This window comes from Porites lutea, chromosome 1, assembly GCF_958299795.1.
Source record: "Porites lutea chromosome 1, jaPorLute2.1, whole genome shotgun sequence".
In the NCBI taxonomy this organism is placed as follows: domain Eukaryota; kingdom Metazoa; phylum Cnidaria; class Anthozoa; order Scleractinia; family Poritidae; genus Porites; species Porites lutea.
The window spans coordinates 57,967,146-57,990,929 of NC_133201.1; the positions used below are offsets into that span (position 1 = coordinate 57,967,146).

Sequence of the window (23,784 nt, forward strand, 5' to 3'; positions counted from 1 at the left end):
GTCTTTCCCTCAACGCTGTGACGCATTGGCCCTCAAAGCGTCACTGGTTGTTGTACATAAGATAGCCAAGAACAGCTTCGGTGATCAATCTCAAGAAGTGGAGCTAAGCTGATCATTATGATTACAAGTGACAGCCTAGAAAGTTGTGAAAGTTGCTCTTCACCAAGGTTTGTTGTTATTCTTCATCATAACCCCTAACACTTTTAATTTTATTTCTCTTACTCTGATTGTCCTTTGAAATAATAGACATACTATGAATCAGTACAATATTGATGCGATCTACAAAAGTGATATCTTTTTTAGCGCCGTCTTGCAAATAACGCTGAGAAGGAACTGCTGATTAACACGAAAACTAGGCTATTTCTGAAGGAAAGAATGAAGACGTGGCAGTTGGGAAATAATATTACAGACTATTTCTGTCACCACTATAATAATTCTATGAAACGGAATGTCACGAAGACTATTTAAAGAAAGGCGTTAGAATAAGAATTATTATTTGGCGAGTCAAATAAGAAATGGGAAAAGAGTAATCATAAGTCGAAGCTATGCCGGTAGCCTAGAATCTGTTGACAATCTGTTTGAGGGCCGTAGGTTAGAAAACTGCAATAGGTTATTGCGCTTCCCTCTTTAAATAAAGTTATTGTATTGTATTGTATTGTATTGTATTGTATTGTATTGTATTGTATTGTATTGTATTGTATTGTATTGCATTGTATTGTATTGTATTGTATTGTATTGACAAAAAGAACCGAAAGCCGAACAATGAACAGCGTCAGAAAGACAATCAGAACACCGCACAAAATTTTTTGACATTATGACTCAGACTAGTTGTTTTATGGTTTGCTTGATTAAATGTTTCTTAGTTGTTCGTTTTTGGGACGGCCTGGTATATCCAGTATCATCGAACTGCTTCCGTTCGCCGGCGTAAACGCCTTTATACTACATAGCGAATTCTATGCAGGAGCTAGATATCTTGAAAAACCCTCGTTTATGCTGACTTGGTGTATGTTTGCACAGTTTAATGTAACTCTTTTTTTCAAGTATGAAAAATGGCCTGCTTAGTGTGCCGTCTGTGCATGACCTAAAGGATTTTTTTTTTTTGGCGCGGGTGATAGCTTGATTTTTTAAGTCGTTAGTGTTCTTTAATTTTTATCCCTCAAGCCTCAAGTAAATAAATTCAAATAAATTCAAATTTAAAAAAAAAAAAATTGGAAGATCAGAGAAGCACCTTGCAGCTGCAACAAGACTCCATAGGATTAGTTTGAAAAACAATAACGAAGAAAGAAAAGAAAGTTTTAAAAAGGTGCTAAGCCACTGAGATTTCACAAAACGCATGTAAGAAAAATCTGCATTGGGAACCTGATTTCAGAGAATGTTAGAGCGTTCTATTCTGTAATCCCACTCATTCATCTCAAGTAGGTGTTTTAGAAGTAAACAGTGTTAAGTGTAGTGAGCAGTTTGTTGACAAAATTCGGAATCGTCAGTAACTCTAGCATGTAGATAGTATTGGCTTTAGTACAAACACTTCATATCTTAATACAAAAGATCTGTTTCTGAATGACGCTACTCTGAGCCTAGCAAACAGAGAGAAGTGACTAAAAAGAAAAGCGGCTTAGACATTAATTTTTCTATTTGATTCAATTTTCTATTTTCTGACCATTGGTTGTTTTTGCTGAATTGTTCGATATGGTCCACGCTAGTGAGTCTCATCACTCACAAAGCCTACCATCTGCTTGGGAATTTAATACATTAAGTTGCTTTATGCCGAGTAGGGAAAAAGAGTAGTAAACCTGACAAAAAAAAATTGTTCAGGCTTTTGACTGAATGCCGGCATTCAGTAACTGAAGGTCAGTGTTCTGTTGCCGTTCATATGTTTTTCATTTCATTTTTTTTTTTTCATTTTATTTGTTTCCCCAAACCTTAGCAGATAATAATACAGAATTAGATATAAGGTGAAAAAGTAAGTACAATACAAAATTGCAGCACTTAATTAAATGAAATCACATTGTATATAGGAAGAAGAGGAGAGGGGCACCTCTGGGCAATAATAGCGTGCCCCTTAAAGTTACGTATAACAAAAAACTTGTAGTTTCTTAAAAAAAAAAAAGTAAAGGAAAAATTATAAAATAGCTAGGTAAATTATTTAAGAGATGATGTTTCATTAGTATTGAGCAAGGTACCACCAAGATTGCTCTTCGAAGGCTTTAAACGTTGATGAATTCTTCGAAAAGGCAAAAACTGGGAAAAATTCGTGCACAGAAACATTCGCGAATTCACAATGTTTCTATGCAATTACTGTTCAGCTGACTCGTCAGTTTCTTTCTTCCAACACAAAACACCAGGAAAAAAAAACAACCTAAAAAATAAAGCGGAGGTGAACTTAAGAGCCCTTGAAAAAAGTATAATATCGGACGAAGAAAAAGGAAATTGTACAGATACGTGCAAATATAAAGTTACTTCACTGGAGTATAGGTTACGACGAGCACACAAGTATTGGTCACACGGTAATTATGGAGCTGCAAACTGTAATAACAGAATTGAAAACTATAAATGATAGATCCGGTCGATAGTGAACCCGCAATTGGACATGTTGTGGGCACTTCAATTCAAAATGTCGTATTTCTTTAAAAAAAAAAAAAAAGGCTTAATATATAAGGAAGTGCAAATATTATTCTTAAAACAGTCAGTTAAAAATTGACTACTTTTGCGCCTCATTATAGTTTCTCCTGGAGGAAGTTTTAAATTACCAGCTATTGCCGATGATTTTCAATATATTTTATCAGACTTTTTCGGGTGTCTCACCAACCAAGACCAAGTCATTCGCAGTATGTGAAAAAAGGCATGACCAAGGGCGAATATACGTTTGATCGTAAAAGGTTAGCCCTATCTTCAGCTTTCTTGTAAGTTAAATAGAAATATGAATTAAATAGAAAACCGAGAATAGGACACATAAGACAGCGAAGTTGGTTCTCGGGTCGTCATCATCATCCACGTCGTGATGTTTTGGTAGAACGGAGTCACCATTTGCGGTCTAAGAGTATACATGTGCAATCAAAGCGCTGGTGAAGCAAAATTAAAAAGTAAACGTAAATTGCACTGAGTATACAGTAGTGGTTCACAGGTACTGATCAATGCGGAAGTTATTCTACAGAGTGAGTGTGACAGTGTGACAGTTTGCACACCATTCTCACAAGAAGTAGACTACTCTTCTGGGGTGAGGGGGGGGGAGGACACGTCAGCAGACCATCCACCTATCCTTTACAACGTTGATAAGTATGAAGTAAGGAGAGAAAACGCAAAAAATTGTGGCTAAATACGTATATGATCGCTTCCGCGAAAGAGATAGACGCGTTAAATATAACCTTGTTTAATAGTTTTATAAATTTCACGAATGTACACCTCTGTAATTATTGCACTAAAATCTTTGTTATCGTTGTAAACACATGTGTCTGTAGGCGCTCTGTTGATAATAAAGCACTTATCCTATCCTATCCTATCCTATCCTATCTACCTTATAACATCAATTGTTAAAGCCACATTTATATACGTGTAAAAATGAGACCCTGTGCGCAGTTGCTTTGAATACGCATGTGTTTGTCACGTTTTCATTTAGGCAGACAATAAAGATGGTTGACTAGCTCACGTTATAGCTAGCCATATATGACAGCATAACTTGTCCAGAATGTCACACAAGCTGTCAAGAATAGTTTAGACACAAAGATATGTTTAAAGGGTTAGTACCACCTATCACAAACGCCCCTTAAACGCCCTTAAACCCCTTAAACGGAGGTTTCCAAAAAGGCAAAAGTGTTGACGAGCCCTAGGCCTGCAAGTGGAGATAGATCTAGATCGGGTAAAAGATGACCAGCACCGTTCAAGGATAACAATTAGGGAGTGGCTAAGTATTTGAATTCCTTGCTAGTTTGGTCATACCACACAGCCTCTGTGCCAATACCCTGCGAGCAGAGGCCCTTCGATCTTCCTAGATAAGTCGGGAAGAGGAAGCGACTTATCTAGGAAGATCAAAGGGCCTCTGCTCGAAGGGTACTGTGCCAGAAGTTGCCTACTTTTTCATCTTTCTCTCTCTTTATTTTTTATGAAAAACTGTTCGGGACTCTCTGATACTGCATTTGGTCCACATTGGGCCAAACGTTTTAACAGAAAGAATCGTTTCCGTCATATTTGAAGAGGTAATCACATGATTTCGAGTGCAATTTGGGATAACTCACCACAAGCACTTTTTTTAAAGACTTACCAAACTGCAATAATATGGATGTAATGTGGGATGTCTCGTTAATAACTAAATATACATACAAAAATTGGACGTGCTTTCAACCTCTTTAACATGTCACAGCTAGTTTCCGCTCGCTGTTTCCTCCTACTAAAGACAACCTCGACCAAGATTGGTAAAAATTTTGACAGGTGAATACTGATGGATAAAAACGCAGCAGTTAGAAATTTTTTTACCGAAAACTGAAGCCTTTTTTTCATTTTACGTTTTTAACGTCTCGGGGGTTTTTTTCCACTGCCGCCAAGGAAAGAAATACAGCTGCTATCGAGATTTCTTTTTTGGTATTTTGTATATTTGGGTTTTGGTTGAGGAAAGCGTCGCAACAGGGTTTTCATCGCTGGCAGTTTTTGTCGTTCATCTAGGCTTTTACAGAAGAGAAACGGAGAAAACTAAAGCGTTTCTAACCTCACTTACTAGCTTTCAGGAGTTGCATCTCAGGGGAGTTTGAGTTATTGCACTTTTTTGTCTCGTTTAACGGCGGGGTATGTTCATATAGTATTCCCCTTCCAAACGCGAAGCCGGATAGAATACAAACCAACAGAAAACAAGGTTTTAAACTGAAAAGACTCCGCACAATCGCACTACTTTCTCCATTTAATGAAAAGTGCTTTTGTTTGAAGACATTTTTTATGTTTCGATTGTCAGTTAAGAATTCTGCATTTTGCTATTTGGCTTCTGTTTTTTCTGGTTTATTTTTTTGGAGTGTGGGTCAAAATGCCCCGTGAATGAAGCTAAAATCAGATTGCTTTCTGGTTACATCGCCTGCGATTTACGTCTGTTTGAACATTCTTCATACTCATACACTGAAAAAAAAATACATAAAAGAGTTGTGGAGTGGTTTTCGATCTAAGCCAGCACGATATTTGATGTTATTCCATCGCATCTTCCATCTGTGCATGCCTACGCTGATGACACTCAGCTGTATCTTTCATTTTGTGCCAATACTATTGACGATCAGACCTCTGCCCTTGCTGCAATGGAACACTGCGTAAGCGATATTAGGTCTTGGATGCACCTTGATAAACTTAAGCTTAACAATAAAAAACTCAATTCTTACTCATTGGCACACGTCAACAGTTAGCTAAATTTTCTATTAACTAGATTACGGTTGGATCTGTATGAGTTTCTTCGGCTGGCGAAGCCACAGAACTTAGTGTGTGGCTTGATTAAAAGCTTACAATGGATCTACTGACATTAGCAAGACGTGGCAGCATTTTTCTATCTTTACAATATTCGCCACATAAAAAAATTCCTATCTAAAGAAAACAATGAGACACTTATTCCCGCGTTCATCACTAGCAGGCTTGATTACTGCAACAGTTTACTCTATGTTTTGCCTAACAGTCTTATCTTAGAGCTCCAGCGAATTCAAAACTCATGTGCTCTCTTGGTTTATTCAGCGCCTAAATTCTGTCACGTCACGCCAATATTACGGGATTTGCACTGGGTACCTGTGAGGCAACGCGTTGATTTAAGGATGATTTTAATTACTTTTAAAATTCTAAATAATATGGCCCCTTCTTATCTTTCTTCTCTTATTTGTGTTGCGACACCTTCACCTTACAGTCTGCGCAGTTCTTGTGATGGAATCTTACTTTGCTTTCCACCGATGAAGTCATCAAAGACCCTTAGGAATCGCGCTTTTATGTTCGCTGCCCAAAAGTTGAGGAGCAGCCTACCACGTGACATGCGGACGACCATGAAGCCATTAAAGTAGCTATGTCACGAAATTCAGCCAAATTAGGAAATTACAAGTGCCCGTTCAATAAAGAGAAACATAAAAATAACCGCTTAAAACTTTAAAGGAAGGTTAAAATAACATAACAGAAACAACAGATGTCATGGATGGGCAAAACTGAAGAAGAATGAAACGGATTGAAATTAGGATTTTTGAAAACTGTTCAGCCTAACAGTTTTTTAAACTTGATCCCGGCTGCTTGCAACTACAAAAGTAATGCTCAGGAAACATGTTTGTTTGTCTCGGATCTCTGATTTTGTCATTTACATGTAATTTCTTTGCTTACTTTAAGTTCCATAGCGATTGAGGGCTACCAATTGGCAAAACTAAATAAAATGAACTGGACTGTCGTGAAACAAACCCCTTTAACTTTTAAAACGAAACTGGAAACATTTATATTTTCCCAAGTTTTTCATGATTAGGTTCTTATTTTTACCTTTTATGTACTTATATTTTGAATTGTTTTAACTATTTTTAGAACTTCTGTGATGCGCGTTCAGGACTGGGTTCTTAACTTTTACTTGTATATACTTCAATTTTTAGAATTAATTTTTATTGTTTTTAGAACTTCTATGAAGCGATCGAGCATGTTTACAGAAATTGCACTATATAAGTGTCAATTATTATTATTATCATTATTATTGTTATTACTATTATTATTATTATTATTATTATTATTATTATTATTATTATTATTATTACTCATTTTTGATTTCAGGTTTTTTGACCTCTACGAGACATCTAATGAAAATCGCCTTGGACCAAGAACTATCTTTCGTGGACGAAGGGATGTCTCGTATCAAATACTCACAGCCTACGAGAAAGCGTTTGAGAAATTTGGTTTCTTTCTAGCCAGACAAAGGCCCTTGATTATCTTCTTCGTTTCACTTGTCGTTTGTGTTGCTAGCTTGTTGGGTTTTATTCGGATAAGTGTTCAGCAGCTATCCAGTAAACAACTGGCTGTAACCAATAGCCAATCAAGGATGGACTTAGAACATGCAGCACAATTCTTTCCACTCCTTGATTCACGTCAGGAGCAGATCATAGTGACGCCCAAACTTACTGGAAATATTTTAGAAGAGAAATGTTTAGAGGAAGCTAAGCTTGTGCACCAGACGGTGTTGAACAACAGTGATTACCAACGTTTGTGCTTCAGAGGGCCTCCGTCAAACGCCAGCCCCGAAACACAAGACAAAGGAAACTGCATCGTCAGTAGTCCATTGGAGTTAGCTGGTTCTAACTTCGAACATTTAAGAAACCTTCCTTCAATTCTGGTTCGTGAGTGGAATAATCCTAGGACAATGCTTTCAGATGGCCAGTCATTGAAACTCTCTCACAAGCAGATACTTAGTAATTTTAAAGTCAATGGTGAATCAGATCCGCCAACTTCCCAGGCTGAAGCTCTTCGAATTACCTATTTCATTAAAAAGCCAACAACTGAGAAGGAGGACCAGAAAGTAAAAAACTTTGAAGCCACTTTTGAGAGCCAAGTCTCATCATTAAGAGATAGATGGAAATGCGCATCGTTCTTTTACAAGAGTGGAAGAGCAACCGATCATGCTTTGCAACATATCTTGAAAGTAGATAAACTGGCGCTTCCTTTGTCAATATTAATAGTTTTATCTCTTTCACTTGTTATCATTTACATTGTTTTCAGCAACTTGTGCTGTTTATCAACTGCTTTATTCATTTCCTCAACTGTCTTGGTACCCTATATATGTACAGCAGGCATTGTTTCCATGGCCGGCCTTTCTTTACTCCCGACCACCATTTTCATTCCATTTCTTCTGTTGGGAAAATCAACATCAGACGTTGCTCTCTTCTTGGGAGAGTGGAGACGACAGAACATTGTACATTCGCTTGATTATAGAGTCACCAGCTGCATTGCAAGAGTGGGAACTGTCCAACTCTTTTCGGCGTTTTGTGCAACCATTCTCCTGGGAATTGCAATCAAATCGTCCTTTGAGGTTACATCCGAATTCTTTTTGGTGACAGTGATAGCTTTTGCTCTTGCTTCGGTTGCGTCTTTCTTAATCGCTCCCACTTTAACACTTTCACTTGAAAGGCAGTTAAAAACCTTAAACACATTTTGCATGAGTCCCAGAACGAAAATTAGCAGCTTTTTGCAAGGAAAGAGAGAGGGAGTACATAATGTCATTTGGCACGTTACTAAGAACCTTCCTCGCCGGCTTACTTCATTTGGTGGTAAAGTCATCTCGTTCATTCTCCTTGTCTGCTTCATCAGTATCTGTGTCTCCTCTGCTCTGCAAACAAGTGAAAGAACTTTTTCTACAGAGAACCTCTATCAAGAAAATGATAACTTCATCAAGTTTAATGAAGCGCAAAAGAAGTTTTTTGGAAATCAAACAGATTTAAGTATCGTGTTTTCCCGGAGGACTGATTACTCGCAGAAGACTATTCAAGAAGAAATGCTTCAAATCTGTGGAACTCTTGGAAAAGCTTCTTACAGTCAAGAGAAAACGGTGTGTTGGCTGGCTGCCTTGTTAAACAATAAAAGCAAGAGCTGCACAAATTTAAAATTTCGCACTTGCCTCCACAAATTTCTCAATCAATCTCAAAATCTACCTTTTCGACGAGATGTGTTGGTTGACGAGAAAGATGGCAATTTTTCTATTTCCGCATCTCGGTATCATGTAAAGATGGTAGTACAGAAAACCGTAAATGAAAACAAAGGCAACCTAGAGAAACTAAGGGAGGACTTAAAAGTCTCCTTGAAGCCTAAACCAGTGTCGCAGACATTGTTCAAGGTTGAAGACCTTTCATCACTGGAAAGAGAAACTGTCCTCTTTCTTATCATTGCTACAGCTGTGGCCTTTGGGACCTGTTTTCTATCCAGTTCAAGCCTAAGGATCAGCATCTTTTTGGCGCTTACATTTGATTTACTCCTATTGGAGGCAGCAGCCATCATGGAAATTTGGTCAATTCAGTTCAATCACCTCGCCTTCATTGCCTTATATTTGACAGTTGTCTTAGCACACAACTTTAGCGTTCAAATAGCTCATTCATTTATTTATTCAGACAAACAAATCGTAAGAGAACGCATGAATAAGGCGTTGGAATCGGTTGGTTTGCCTGTGTTTATGGCAGCCTTTCTCGAGATCTCAGGTTCCGTTTCGTTGGGGCTTATTTACCCAAGCCTGCAGGACATCTTCTTTCGACTTATTCCTGTCGTGTTTGCTTTGGGACTGATCCATGCTCTGGTAATCTTGCCACCAACAGTCACATTATTTTTCGAGTTGATGGACAGCTTTGACTTTCAAAATATGCTACCCAACCGAACGAACCAGAAAAGGAGGAAAATGTCTATTCAAATTCGATATGGTGGTGCGTCACAGGCGACATCTAGGCGCCCTCCAATATCCATTGTCGGTATCAGCTGTCGATTTCCTGGAGCAAATAGTAAACAGATGTTTTGGAATTTACTTGTTCAGGGAAAGAGTTCAATTCGAGACTTCCCCCAAAATAGACAAGAGCAATGTGAAACGCTTTTCCGACTTTACCATCACAAGCGCTTTGTCACTGGACGTCACTGTGCTGTCAGGGGCTCTTATTTGGAGGATATTCAATATTTTGACAACACATTCTTCGGCATATCCAAACAAGAGGCTCGTGCAATGGACCCCCAACAACGTATTCTCTTAGAGGTGGTGTATGAGGCCATTGAAGACGCCGGAATGCGGCTTGAAGATCTTCAGAGATGTAAGACAGGGGTCTTTCTGGGTGTGATGAACCTAGACTACGGTACTTTGATAACAGATTCATCAAATTACAACAATATCGACCAATTTTCCTCAACAGGTATAACAGCATCCATACTAGCAAACAGAGTATCATTTTGCCTCAACCTCACAGGTCCAAGTTTTGCGGTTGATACCGCATGCTCGTCTTCCTTGACAGCACTCAAACTTGCTTGTGATAACCTTCATAATGGCGATTGTGACATAGCAATAGTTTGTGCACCTAATATTGTCTTAAGCCATGCAATGCAGATTATTACTGGCATGGCTGGTCTGCTAGCGCCTGATGGGCGCTGCAAGAGTTTTGATGCCTCTGGCGACGGTTATGGAAGGGGAGAAGGCTTTGCAGCAATTGTTCTTAAGCTCTCTGATGCGGCTTTGAATGATAAGGATGATGAATATTGTTCAATAATTGCCTGCGGTATGAACAATGATGGTCAAAATGCGGTACCCATGACAGCGCCAAGTTCTAAGACGCAAGCTGAACTATGCAAAATGGTTCTTGAACAATCAGGTTTGAATCCAGAGGAAGTGAGTTACTTTGAGGCCCATGGCACAGGTACCGCGATTGGTGACGTTATAGAAGTCACTTCAATAGCCGATGTCTATACAAGAGGAACCACACGACAGCTGAAAATAGGATCTGTCAAGTCAAACCTAAATCATACAGAATCTACCTCAGGCCTGGCTGGGATCATAAAAGTCGCGTTAATGATAAAAAACAAGAAATTAGTTCCAACTGTTAATGTGCGTGTACTAAATCCAAAATTAAAGTTACAGCAAAAAGGAATTGTCGTGCAACAAACAAGCGAACCTTGGAACACAGAAGCAGGAAAACCGCTAACAGGTGCCGTAAACTCCTTCGGTTACGGTGGATCAAACGTACACGTTATCCTTCGGGAAGCGACACAAAAGGCGACCGTCGATGATGATCTTGAAATAAGACGACGCCCATGTCATATCCTCACCTTTTCTGCACGTTCTCAAGAAGCTCTCAAGCGAATGGCACGACTCTACTCTCAGTGGATCGAAGATGAAGCAAAAGATAATGCGACATTTGTGGAGAACTTGTGCTACTCACTGAACGAACGTCGAAGTCAGTTTCCCCATCGCTTAGCTCTTGCTTTCGAAGCTATACCCGAGGCTTCCAAGATTTTGACAGAGTACGCCAACGACTCAGTAGGAATGGAGAAAGTTGTTGCTTACGGAGAGGTGAACGCAGTTAACCCAAAACTTGTCTTCTTATTTGGAGGGCAAGGTTCCCAGTGGTATGCTATGGGAAGACAGCTAATTGAAATGGAACCTGTCTTCAAAGATGCTTTTTTAACTGTCCACAATTTGATAAAAGATCTGTGGAAATCGATGTCACTTTTAGATGAGCTCATGGCATCAGAGGAGAAATCAAGGATCGCAGAAAATTCCATTGCTCAGCCGGCTACGTTTGCAATACAGTATGCAACTGCAAAACTTCTGATGTCTTGGAGAATCTATCCCTCCGCTGTACTTGGTCACAGTCTTGGAGAGATTGCTGCAGCATGCATTGCTGGAATCATAACCCTAAAGGAAGCAGTTCACCTGGTGTTGACTCGCTCCTCTCTACAAGATCAGTGTCCTAGTAATGGTAGCATGGCGGCCTTAGGTATGTCCGAAGAAAGAGCAAGAGCACTATTAGATGAGTTGAAGCTAACTCCTACCCTTTGCATTGCCGCAATCAACGATGCAGAGAGCGTGACAGTGTCTGGTGATGTTGAATCAGTTGAAGCTTTGGGGCAACACATTGCAATACACGATAAAGACACTTTCTGGCGTGTTCTTGGAACAAAACGTGCATTCCACAGCTCACACATGGAATTCATTAAAAGGCCATTTCAAGCAGCAATGAAGCGTATTTCGTTACATCCCAAGCTGTCCAAGATTCCAATGTATTCTACAGTTGAAGGAGGAGTCCTTTGTGGTCAAGAGTTTAACAACGAGTACTGGTGGCGTAACATCCGCTGTCCAGTTCAGTTTTACTCAGCAATGAAACACCTTCTCAAAGATGGTTACAAACAGGTCATTGAAATTAGCACCCAGCCTATCTTAGCACATTATGTTAAAAAGATTGCTATGCAAGAAAACTTTCAAGACCAAGCAAAGCCAATCGTTTTGGAGACCCTTCCTCGTAAGAGAGTCGCTGTCAACAAGCAATGCAAGTCTTTTCTTCTGAACACAGTATGCAAACTGTACACACTTGGTTTTCCTATAGATTGGACTTGTGTGCAGACAATTCCTTCGGCAAAGTTTGTTCGCTCGTTGACCTATCCATGGATTAAGAACACCTTTTGGTACAGAGAACGTCCACCCCAAAACATAATTCAACCAGTTGATGCCAAATCCTGGGAAGAAAAGAAAAGTCATCCATTTTTGGAAAAGGTGAAGCAAACCAGTCTTTACTCAGGCCTACACTGCTGGGAAACGGAAATTGACCTCCATCGCTTCCCTGACCTCAAAGATCACGCTCTTATCCAAGGAACAACCGTCATGCCAGGTGCTACGTATCTTGAAATGGCCTTTGCGATGGCGATGGATCAATTCGTGCACGTGGCTGGCCTGGAACTATCTGAGGTGAAGCTCTCAAGCCTCCTCACCCTACCAGAAACACAGGTAACTCCAATATAATGTGTTTTTAATGCCTTTTATGAAATAGAATGATCGTGCATTTAAAGGATATTTACGAACGTACCTGAGCAAAAAATACACGTTCATAAATCCTGAATTTCCTAAATTGAAAACATTCACTCTATATCTTTTTCTTTTGCAGGTTCGATCGTTACGTCTGCGTCTCCAGAAGACTGAAAGGATTAACGAGGCTGAGTACCACATAACAAGTGTACAGGATGACCATTCCGAGATCATTCTAAGCAGTGGAAAAATTTGTCTGGATCTTCTTCAAACACAGAAGAAGGGTAATCACAAAGGTACTATTAATAAATTCGTTTAATTTTCATTACACTAAGTAAATGCTGTAAATGTTCCATGAACGCTCGCAAAGAGACAAAGAGTCCCACACTTGCTTATAGCAGTGAGAATAAACCTATATTGTAATTTGTTCGTGTCAAAATGTTTTTCAGTGGATTATTATTCAAACTGCTATTAGTCTTCCATTATCGTAAATTACGTGTTATTCTCCTAAGTTTTTGTTTTTCTTCAAACAGCCAACATATCAAGCATAACAGTAACTGGCATTACGCATTAACAAGATGGGAACCCTTTAGTTTGTCTTTTTTTTCTTTTCTTAGCATCTACCGCGGCTGGTCCAGCAATAAGTGAGCTTCTAAAAAATATGGAACGAATGCCGAATGAAGAGTTCCGAGGAGTAACAGAGAAGTTTGGATTTAACTATGGCCCTACCTTTTCCATCATCAAAGAGATATGGAAAGGCGACAACGAGGGGCTATGCCTTATAGACATCGCGGAGGCACACACCATCCAAGAAGAAACTGGTCGTTATGTTGTTCATCCGTCTATTTTAGATGCTTGTCTTCAATCCTGCTTTGTTCCTCTGGGAAATTCTTCGATTGATGATAAGTCAATTGTGCCAGTTGGTTTCAAACGTGTTGCACTGAATGACTTACCATTAACGAGCCAGTTATTTTGCCACGTGACTGCCAATGTTTCCGAGTTTGGGCGATTTGATGTGACGCTTATGAATCCAAGTGGCTACGTTTTGCTCACTATGACTGATTTCCGAGTTGCAGAGTTAACAAGCTCACCGCGTCAACTTCCTTTAGCTGATCTTGCCTACGACGTCCAGTGGAGGGAAGCTGAGTTAACAAGGCAGGGAGAAAGAACCCCCCCTCTGACCTTCATAGTACTTAAAGACTCCTCTGATTTGTCGAATTATTTGATCTCATCACTTCAAGCTCGGGAAGTCAATGTCGTCGCCGTAAATCCTCCAGATGGTCACTGTTTTGACTCTGAAGTCCAAAACACAATAAAAATTGCCTTTGCTGAGTTTTCTGCGATCAATTCCTCTTCTTTGAGGGTTATCAATCTCTGGCCTGTGGATACATCACTTCTACCAGAACATTTTGATGTCATTGAACAATCTCAACAACTCGCCTTCAGCAGCTCTGTCTTCCTACTGCAGCTGTTAATAGAGAAGGAGCTCATGGGTTCTAGGCTGTTTCTCGTCACCGAGTTTACACAGCTTTTGGATGTCTGTGACAACTCTGGTAAGGGTAAATTCATTCCATGGGGTTCTACAGTCTGGGGACTAAGACGAACAGCGAACCTTGAAGAATTCAATCTCAGGGTTACCACCGTCGACCTGAGTAACAAAGAAGATAAACGGGAAATTAACTCCTTAGTTGATGAAGTTTTAGGTGACAGCGTGGAGGACGAGGTGGCCTTTCGAGATAGAAGACGATTTATAAATCGTCTTGTCAGGTCGGAATTACAACAGGACACCTCAAAAAGAGTAAAAAGAAAAGAGAGGAAGAAAGATGGACTTCTATATCTTTCAACAGTTCCTTCGTCAAAATCGCATTGCCTTCGCGAGAAATGTTTTCCAAAGGCAACGCAGTCTGAAGTCATTGTAGAAGTTTGCTATTGTTGGACGCCCTCAGAATCACTCTTTGATGTGTCTAAACCAAATGGATGTGTCTTTGTGAGTGGAAAAGTCTCTGATCTCCCTATAAATGGGGAGAGTACTTTGCAAATTGGAGACAATGTGTGTGGAGTCATTCCCTCTGGCCGTGTTGCACGTTTTATTCCAATAAACCTCAGTAGTGTGTTTTTGAAACCTCCCAACCTGACAATGGAACAAGCCACTTACCTACCAGCATGCCTGGCGCTGGCATTTCACGCTCTACAAAAAGCAGCGGCTGGCGCCGAAAAACAGAAACTTCTTATAAATGAAGCCAATCGTGGTCCCGGACCAGCAGCAGTATTTCTGGGGAAAACACTGGGCCACAGAGTGTACTGCACAATCCCAGACACTTGCAGTTCATCCACGAAAAGGCTTCTTACTGATTTGGGTGCAGAGAGTGTAAAGCGACAGAGTTCCCCAGCCTACAATGATGATTCGATCGACAAGTTTGACGCCGTTTTGTTCTTAAATCCACCGGGTCCAAATGCCCTTCTTAGGAGTGGTCTTAGTCTGAGAAGGGGAGGAAAAGTAGTTATCTTGAGTACTGAGTTTGAAGGAGATGTCATCTTTCCTGCGAACAAGAATTTCAAGTATGAGAGAGAGAATATACTAGACGTTTTACGATCGCCGACGGCATTCGAGGAGCTAACCATGAAAAGTATACAAATTCTGGGGAAAAACGGAGTCTCACAACAGCTTTTCGAAATGCCGGTTGAGTGTGTAGACTTTGTAGTATCAATCAAAGCTGCCAACGAGTCCACTCACAAACCCTCATCTCTTAAAGATATTGAACCACAGTCCTTGGACATTTCTTTTCTCATACAATCACTTGGAACATTTGAAGAAGGGGATCACCTTCAGGGCATCCCAGTGCTACCCCAAGGCTTAGATGGGTGTGGTTTGAAAGAAAACAAATCCTATCTGGTAGCAGGAGGAGTGAGAGGATTTGGATTTGAAGTCGCCAGATGGATGGCAGAAAACGGTGCAAAGTCTATCGTACTTCTCGGCCGCTCCATGCCCTCCGATTCCAAAATTCAAGAGGTGCGTCAGATTGAAAGGAGCACCGGTACAACGATCCATATAATTCAGGTAGGTAGATTTCTCGCAACCTCACTAAGTCATCAAACCTTTTTTCTCACGAAAAACAACATTTTAGAAAAATATTTCAGAATATGTCTACAATTCATAAGAATTTTACATACTTTGACTTTAGAATGTTAAAATTGCAAATTAACGTTTGCTTTAAAGTAGGACTTCTTTTAGTCTCAGCAACATTAACGATACTTTTTCACCCATAAATAATAACGTTTCGCCATGAGTGAAATGATTGTTGCCACTGATCACACAAGTGCATGTAAGGCATTTTCTTAATAAACAATCGTAAAGAGTGTAATTCTACCCCTCCACAACGGCGACGTTTTGCGTTTCGGTGGATGTTCTTGTTTTAACGGCCACCTTCCGTCAGCGGCAGCTTATCTATTTCCCCAAAGTGGCTGAGCTGGAAGTTCCACTGCTTGACTTCAGTAATCAACTCATTTTATTTTTTTCTCTTCCGATGGCTTCTCCAGGTAGACGTATCCAGCCAAACACAAATGTTGGCTTTGAAAGAGCGCCTTCAGTCCCTTCCAGATGTCGCAGGCATTGTACACACTGCTATGGTTCTTAGAGACGAATATATCAAAGACCTGACATTTCAGCGTTTCAATGAAGTTATGGGCCCAAAAATCAAAGGTAAAAAGGCAAACCAACCTAACTTCTCAGATCCTTCCAGGCTTATTGTTTTCAGCAGTTGTCGACGCCAGTGTTTTAGACGTCGGTATGAGCTAACAGGTTTGAAAGCAGTTTTAAAGAAAATAGAAACAGTGTTCTCTATCAAAAACTTCGGCTGATAGTAACGAAAACGAATTTTTTTTATTCCATTTTTAGGCTCTATGTTGCTACACCAAATGAGCTTGGAGATGGATCTGGATTTCTTCGTGATGTTTTCGTCTATGGCGTCAATCGTGGGTAACATGGGACAATCTTCATACTCGGCTTGCAATGCTTTCCAAGATTCTCTCGCTCAGTACCGGAGACATGTGCTTGGTCTTCCCGGACTTGCAATAAACTGGGGACCAATCAGTGGGGCTGGTGTAATGGAAAGAGAAACTGGAATCGCAAAACTGATGACCCTAGCAGGATTGGGTTTTGTAGATGCAAGGGAAGGTGGGTTGAAACTTACTGTAAGCGTATACGATCGACGAAAATACTATGAGCGTTTTAAATAGTACAGCATTAATTGATGTCTTCTTACTAGGGCAAAACGTCATTGGGAAATGGCCTGACCGATTGGTGTAGGCTTGCGGCTAACTGTTCTATAAGAAGACATAGTTTGGAAAAAGATTATACACATGTAAAACTGTGCGTGAAGGCAGACTTAAAAAGATATGATACCAGTGTTAAGGGGGTTGTTGGGCATCACCTTTCAAAAAATACGACAAAAGTAATTTACATAAATGTAATAAATTGCAGCCTTACTTAATGAATGATTTGTGTTCAAAGGTGTTAAGCACATGGTGAAAGTGTTAACTGAAGACCCTGGTCGCTGTCAAATCTCAATGTTTGATGCAGACTGGCCTCGATTCTTGAAGAGCAATACGGGGCTGAAGAAAACTCCGCGATTGTCCATTTTAAGATCAACAGTAAATGCTCCCGAAAACCAAACAAACTCAACGGAGTCTCTGGCCCAAAAAATTGTTTTAGAGAAAGATGGAGAAAAGAGGGCAGAGCTCATAAACGAATACATTACTGCGACAATGAGTGAATGGACTGGAAATCCCTCGCCATCAGAGACTGATCTCAACACAAGCTTGTATAGCTATGGAGTAGACTCCACCGCGGCCTTGACGCTAAAGATGCAGCTTGAAATGAATCTGCAAGTTTCCTTTGAGGTAAGAAATAATTCCTTGATTATCACGTTGGTTATTAGTTATGACATGTAGGTGAATATCGTCACAAGTCGGCCAGGTGCATAGCTGTTTACACAGAGCTGTAAAGTTGTAATGAGATGTGGTGGGTCGGTCTAAAGGTAAAACAAAAGTTCCGTTATTTACCCTAGGCAGTGTTTATAGCACTAATGCTATTGGGGTCGAGCAAATTCCTCAAACAAATTATGTATATCAAACATAATAGGGTTAACAATCCCAGCTGGAGAGAGGCAAACCAGATGGCTATTTACAAGCATGGTCGAGTTAGCTGTCAGGGCGGGACTTGAACTCAGGGACTCTGCATTACAAGTCCGGCGCTCTAACAGCGCGGCCACGCTGCCTCTAAGGTCCAAACCAACATTGCTTGGGACCTACTGCCAAGGAGTTTTTCCCTGTACAAAAAGTTCATAAAAGAGGCCTTCTGTTTCAGGTCTTCTACTTCATGCAGCCAGACACAACTCCTCTTAAACTGGGAAGAGACATAACTGCCAAGATGACTGAACGAAGTCAGGGAAATCCTCCAACCAGTGACCAGCCTCAAAATGATAACAGACAAGAGGCTGAGCAGGCGCAAGTACAGACAACAGATGACGTATCGCCTATAACTGAATCGTCTGAAATCAGAATACAGGTTGTACCGCTGTACACTCCAGAGGGCTCAGCCATAAAGTTTTTCTGTGTCCATCCGTCGCATCGTTACGCGATGAGTTTGGTGCCGATTGCGACAGGATTTCAAGGACAGGTAAATTCAGATACTAAAGCATATTTTGCGGAGATTTATGATGTCATAAGTATGTTAGCAGAGTGTTTATTTAATACAGCCTCTTTTTCGTTCGTTTTTTTTAGGACTTAGTTTCCTTCTACGCACTGGGTTACACAGACCCAGCAGCAGTAAGTGAGGACTGGGGTGGAGTGCGTGAACTTGCAGCACATTACGTTCAGTTAATAACCAAGGAACAGCGTCATGGCCCCTACTTTTTGGGTGGATATTCATACGGAGGACTACTCGCCTATGAAATGGCTTCCCTGATGAGAGAACATAATCATAGGGTGGAGTTCGTGGCAATGATTGATACATTTCCCTGGGTCCTGCAGTCACGGACAGTCAGCAGCAGATTACCTTCAATGCAGGAACATGAAAATTCGCAGCGTCGGCATGTCGAGGTTTGTCATTACCTTGGTCTAAAAGGGGAGTCTAGTGTTAAGAAGTTGTCTCACATTAAAATGGTCTTTGTGGCATTGACAGAAGCTTACAATACTGACAAATCATGCGTTATGGCGTGTTTGGATATCTTTAGAAAAACAAAAACACTTTGTTTGAGAGGTTATTTCACACAAAAGATACTGTTTAATTTTCACCTCTCTTTTCATCGTTTGATATGTGGTATGAAGCACTGTCTCCTCATTTTTAGTATGGTCTTCTGTTTGATATATGCATGACTTCTGACAAGAAAAATAGTGAACTAATGTTTCTGTTGGATATATAGCGTGACAACAAATTCTAACGGCCAATTGTTATCTTCTAGCTCCAATTTGAAAATTATCTGAGAAAGCTGGCAATAGACTCACTGAAAATGACATCCGATGAATACCATAAGATGAGAGAGCAGAACACTAAAGAATGGATCGTTGATGAGCTAGAAAAACGGGGTCTTGAAAGGGGTTTAGCGATCCACAATTTGAGAACACTGAGAGAGTCTCTCTTGAAGGATCAAATGGTTGCCAGTAGGACACATCTAGAGTGGCAGCCTGCAGAGGTATGGGCTTCGTCTCCGTTTATTAATGTTCAGATTTAGAATTGTTTTAAACAAAGGTCACGTAGTAACATCAAAAATCAACCTATCTGTCACGAGGTTAGTATTGGAGAGTTTTGCGAACTGTTACTAAAAATAATATTCATTTTAAATATTTTCTTGTTTTTTGAATGCTTGGACGACAAACATCGTTAGCTATCATTTATAACAAAATTTAAGTTAAATGAGCTCCAAAGATTTGCCACGTCCATATAATTTTTGTGAAAACAAAGAACTTTTCAAGATTCAAGGCCTTTTATGAAAGCATTTTTTTATCTCCCGTTTGTCAATAGGTCCGTTACCGAGGTCCACTCGTGTTCCTCAGATGCCAAGATACCTGTTTCTCGCCCAGATCATCAGATAGCGTCGAAGAGATCTGGGGCCAGTTGGTTGATGGTGGGATAAATGTGTTCGTTTGTCCTGGAAATCATTATTCCATGAGTGAATCGCCTAACGCTTATGTTACTGGAAGTATCTTAGCAACTGCTCTAATATTCAAATACCGTTTGCTGTTCCCAGAATTCCCCAGACCCACGAGAACGTTCAGTCAGAGACGAGCCGTAGAAAAGCTTTCCAGTGGAGTAGTTGTATTCCTCCACTCAAAGAAAGGTAGGTCTGGACTTCCACCCAAAAGGGCCAACGTAAGGTAAATTAAAAGGTTGCGTTGTCCATTTGAACGCCAAGGAGTTGACGCAGGTTGTTGCAAATTACTTTTTACTAATCTTTGCTTCAGCTGAAGATACGAGAATACTTTACAGTGTGTTTCACATGGCTGCGTGAAATCGATGTATGCGCCAGAGCTTATTAATAAAACTTAATTTTACAAATTTACATAGTAAAAAAAAAAATTCAGCATTTTTGGATGCTTTGCTCTTATTTACCTGCCACTCACGTTTTACTAAATTCAAAATGTGTTGTTCCTTGTGATTCTTTAACATAGACACCCTTGCTGTGAGGGCAGGAGCAACCATAGCTACCTTTGGAGCAAGGCTGGCGCAGTGGTGAGAGCACTTGCCTCCCACCAGTGTGACCTGGGTTCGAATCCAGGCATCGACGCTATATGTGAACTGGGTTTGTTGCTGGTTCTCTCCCTTACTGCGAGAGGTTTTCCTTCGGGCACTCCGGTTTTCCCCTCTCCTTAAAAACCAACACTTTCTAATTCTAATTCGACCTGGAACGCACGGACACGTTTCAAAGAGTTTTTGAGGACTCCTAAGTGTGAGTTGTAAACAAAAATAGTTTACATTTAAATTTACAATCAGGCCCAAGACCATTGCTTTTTTGTCCTCCGCTTTTCGATTATTTCATTAAGAAGGTTTCATTAAGTATGCTGTATTTCACTTTCCAACTCCTTTCATTGAAATATAGGACATAAAAAGCCTCATTTTGGAGAACTTCATTTCAAGGAGGACGTTCACAAACTTGAATTAACTTCACAAGCCGATGAAGGAGAGACACATGAAACGGAAAAAACAAAAAAGATCATTGACTTGAAAGGTATGAATATTATACCCTTATGGTTACAGTAAAACTCCGCGACTAAGAACCTGGACTTTAAGAACCTGTTACTAGTGTAAAATTTGCCAGTTAAGCCCCCTCTATAATAAGAACCAGTTTAGCCTAAATTTGAAACAGGTTCTTTTTTTCTAAAATCTGTGAAAAAATTCTGTACACTTTGGTAGATAAGATAAGTCAACATTCAGAATCCTCTTTCGAGACATGGGTGCCTTATCACTCCAACTGCAATGCAATGGTATGCACGTTTTATAATGAGGAATAAGCTGAACCACTAAATACTCTTGTCTACATTGTATTTTTTCTTTAGAAAATTAAGAAGCTAAATAGGCTAAATTTATGTGCTAACTACCATTTATATAAGAACCTGTTTACACTAACTTGGAAAAATCCAGGTTCTTAGTCGCAGGGTTTTACTGTACTTTATTTTTAAGGACCTTTTATTATGACCTTTTAGTGCCTGGGATAAGGAAAACAAGTCCACCCAAGGCCGAAAGAAGTGAGCCCCACCCCCACCCCCCCACTCAAAAAAAAAAAAATAATAATAATAATAATAACCTAAATATTTAATCTGGTGGAATAAAACACTTTCTAAAATTGTTTGTTCTCTGTCTTAGTTTAATTCGTGCGTAATCAGTCAAGGTCAAAAAAGAATCGCTTTACAAGTTATGTAATTGTTTCAATACAAAATTGCCGTTATAACTCCTCGTAAACAGACTTTAAGCTTATGCTTGCGGTCAAGTCTTTACAAAGAAAGATCCTTTATCTTTCTTACAACAGATCTCTGTATGGTCCAACCAGGAATGTTAGTCGCCAATGCGAGGAGGTATGCCGGCCGAAAGCGAAGAGTTGGAGCCCATCACAGTGGAAACCTGAGGCAAATCGCTTCTGTTATTACAAGGAGACGTGTCTACAATTTAGAATTTACTGATTATTCGGATTTAAAATCATTCTACAACATGATCGAGGCTGTTTTTGCAGTCCAGTTGTTATCTCGGTAGATATCAAGGAAACTTGAAGTTTAAACAATCCTTTTAACTTGAGGGCCCAAGGAAACATGCGCTGAGAAGAGCAAAACTATTATATAAGGGTTCATGAACAGTAGATTGAGAGTTTAAGCAAAGAAAGGATTAGAAACGCTGTCGCAAAGTTCTTGCCTGCCACGTAAGGAAAGGGTTCACACTCAGAAGCTCTTCCCCAAAGATTTTGCCTGCCATTTCATATTCATACAGTTCTCAACAAATATTGTTTGAATTGATCGTAAGCATGTTCTGTTATTTTGTGATTTCTTGAGATTCATAGATTTTCCTTCGTCTAAATTCATTAAGATTTGAATTAGATTTTATTGAACCTCGACGATTACATTAGTGTTACTGCTATCACCAAATTCTAAGTAGTATATTCGCCGAGTTTAAACCAACCTTCTCTGGGCAAGTCAGTTTCTCAGACGATTAATGGTCCATGTTTTCCTCTCCAGACGATATTAGGAATAAGTTTAATTTGACCATCTGGGATGAGGATTGCTCCTATGAAGGACGGGAGAAATAATAAAGGTAGCCATACATGCCATTCTAGGAAAAGTACGCTAAATTCCTGATGGCCTGCCTACTGCAATCATCCTCTTCCAGATTATATTATGTTAGAACGGGGCATTTGAACGCAAGCTGACAACAAGAGAGAGAATAAAGGGGCTGGCCCTTTTAATACTCACTTGGCTGAAAAGGCACAATAAGATTAAAAAATGTCATTGCAGCTTATTTTTATGATATCAATATGATTACTTTTATAGGTTATTAAGACAAAATCCACCAGGAAATTGAATAATTTTATTTTCATTAGACAAAAACTGTTTGTACCAGAATAATTTAAAGAATATTGCATTCGTTTTTACATTCTTCAAGGGCTGAAGATGTAATTATATCTTTAGCCCTTGAAAAATTAATGTAAAAAGGAACGTAACGTGCTTTAAATTATTCTGGTTCAAGGTTTTTGTCAACTGAAAATTAAAATTACTCAATTTCCTTATGGATTCCGTTTTAAACTAATTTTAGGGTCCCCAATAGGTTTTCGGGATGCGGGATTTGCCTTATTTTGAAGCCGGGATTCGGGATTTTATTAAAGCAATATGGTAGCGTGATTTGCGATTGAAACTATACACTGGATATAGCCGGACGACGAAGCCATCGGGATTGAGGGATTGAACGAAAATTTTGTTTGGGATGATGGGATTGGAGAGATTTGTTGGGGACCTTCTAATTTGTTATCAATGATAGTTAATCCGAGTTTCGCTAAGATGTAAAATGTGACAAATGTTTAAAGCAGTGTTGTTAACATGCTAGAGATTGCGACAATAAAAAATTAGAAAAAATACTTTATAACATGAATGGAGTCTGATTGCTGGTTTAGATGAAGGGCCTGGCCTGGTTACACGCGATATCACGTTCAGTTTTTACGCGTTTCTTTGGCGTCGTTGTACGACGTGTAACTTCTAGACTGTTCACAGACCCCTATTTTTTCGTGAGATCGTCGAGATACAGTGCGTCTTACCATTAATGGCCATCTTGACTTTCAAATGTGCCGAGGGGGCGGGCGTCGGGGATTATAGCTTTAGGGGGAGGGGGCGAGAACACAAGACAACAATTTTCTTTATCTTTTTCTGAACTTAGATACAAGGATTTTGAATTCAACTCCTGACAAATCCGCCAACATTTGAGAAATTGAACGAGATGTTATGGAGTCATGAAATTTGAAACGGCGAGACTTCACTTCATAAGTAAGGTTTTCGCAAGCCGTCGAGGTTGCTCCGCATGTCCATCTTCAAGTTCATGTAAATGCCGCGCATGGATACAGGCCACATTGGAATCTATAAACAATACATTGTTGGTTTTTCAATCAATGGCTCTCTGTCACGCACATTGGGTCATTAGTCAGTTTTTGCAGACTCAGAAAAATGGGATGGATAGTAGTCTTCTCTTTTAGGCTGGTGTCAGGGAGCTGTTTCTTGACAGCATATATCCGCTGAGACGTGATTCTGGTAGCACCAAAAGAAAAATCTCACTTGCTTCCTTGGCCAGTGGTAAAAGCTACCATGAA

The 23,784-nt window shown here is 39.9% G+C and overlaps 1 protein-coding gene across 1 annotated transcript; it reads left to right on the forward strand.

Moving 5' to 3' along the window:
* Positions 1 to 2,841: 2,841 nt before the first annotated feature.
* Positions 2,842 to 22,527, forward strand: LOC140932783 (mycocerosic acid synthase-like polyketide synthase). Its single transcript, XM_073382300.1, has 13 exons — positions 2,842 to 2,876; positions 6,748 to 12,430; positions 12,588 to 12,744; positions 13,066 to 15,506; positions 15,986 to 16,148; positions 16,344 to 16,622; positions 16,959 to 17,347; positions 17,814 to 18,125; positions 18,230 to 18,547; positions 18,910 to 19,140; positions 19,470 to 19,785; positions 20,545 to 20,673; positions 21,472 to 22,527. The coding sequence occupies exons 1-13, from the start codon at positions 2,842 to 2,844 to the stop codon at positions 21,690 to 21,692; spliced, it is 10,674 nt and encodes a 3,557-aa protein (XP_073238401.1). The 3' UTR covers positions 21,693 to 22,527.
* The last annotated feature ends 1,257 nt before the right edge of the window (positions 22,528 to 23,784 follow it).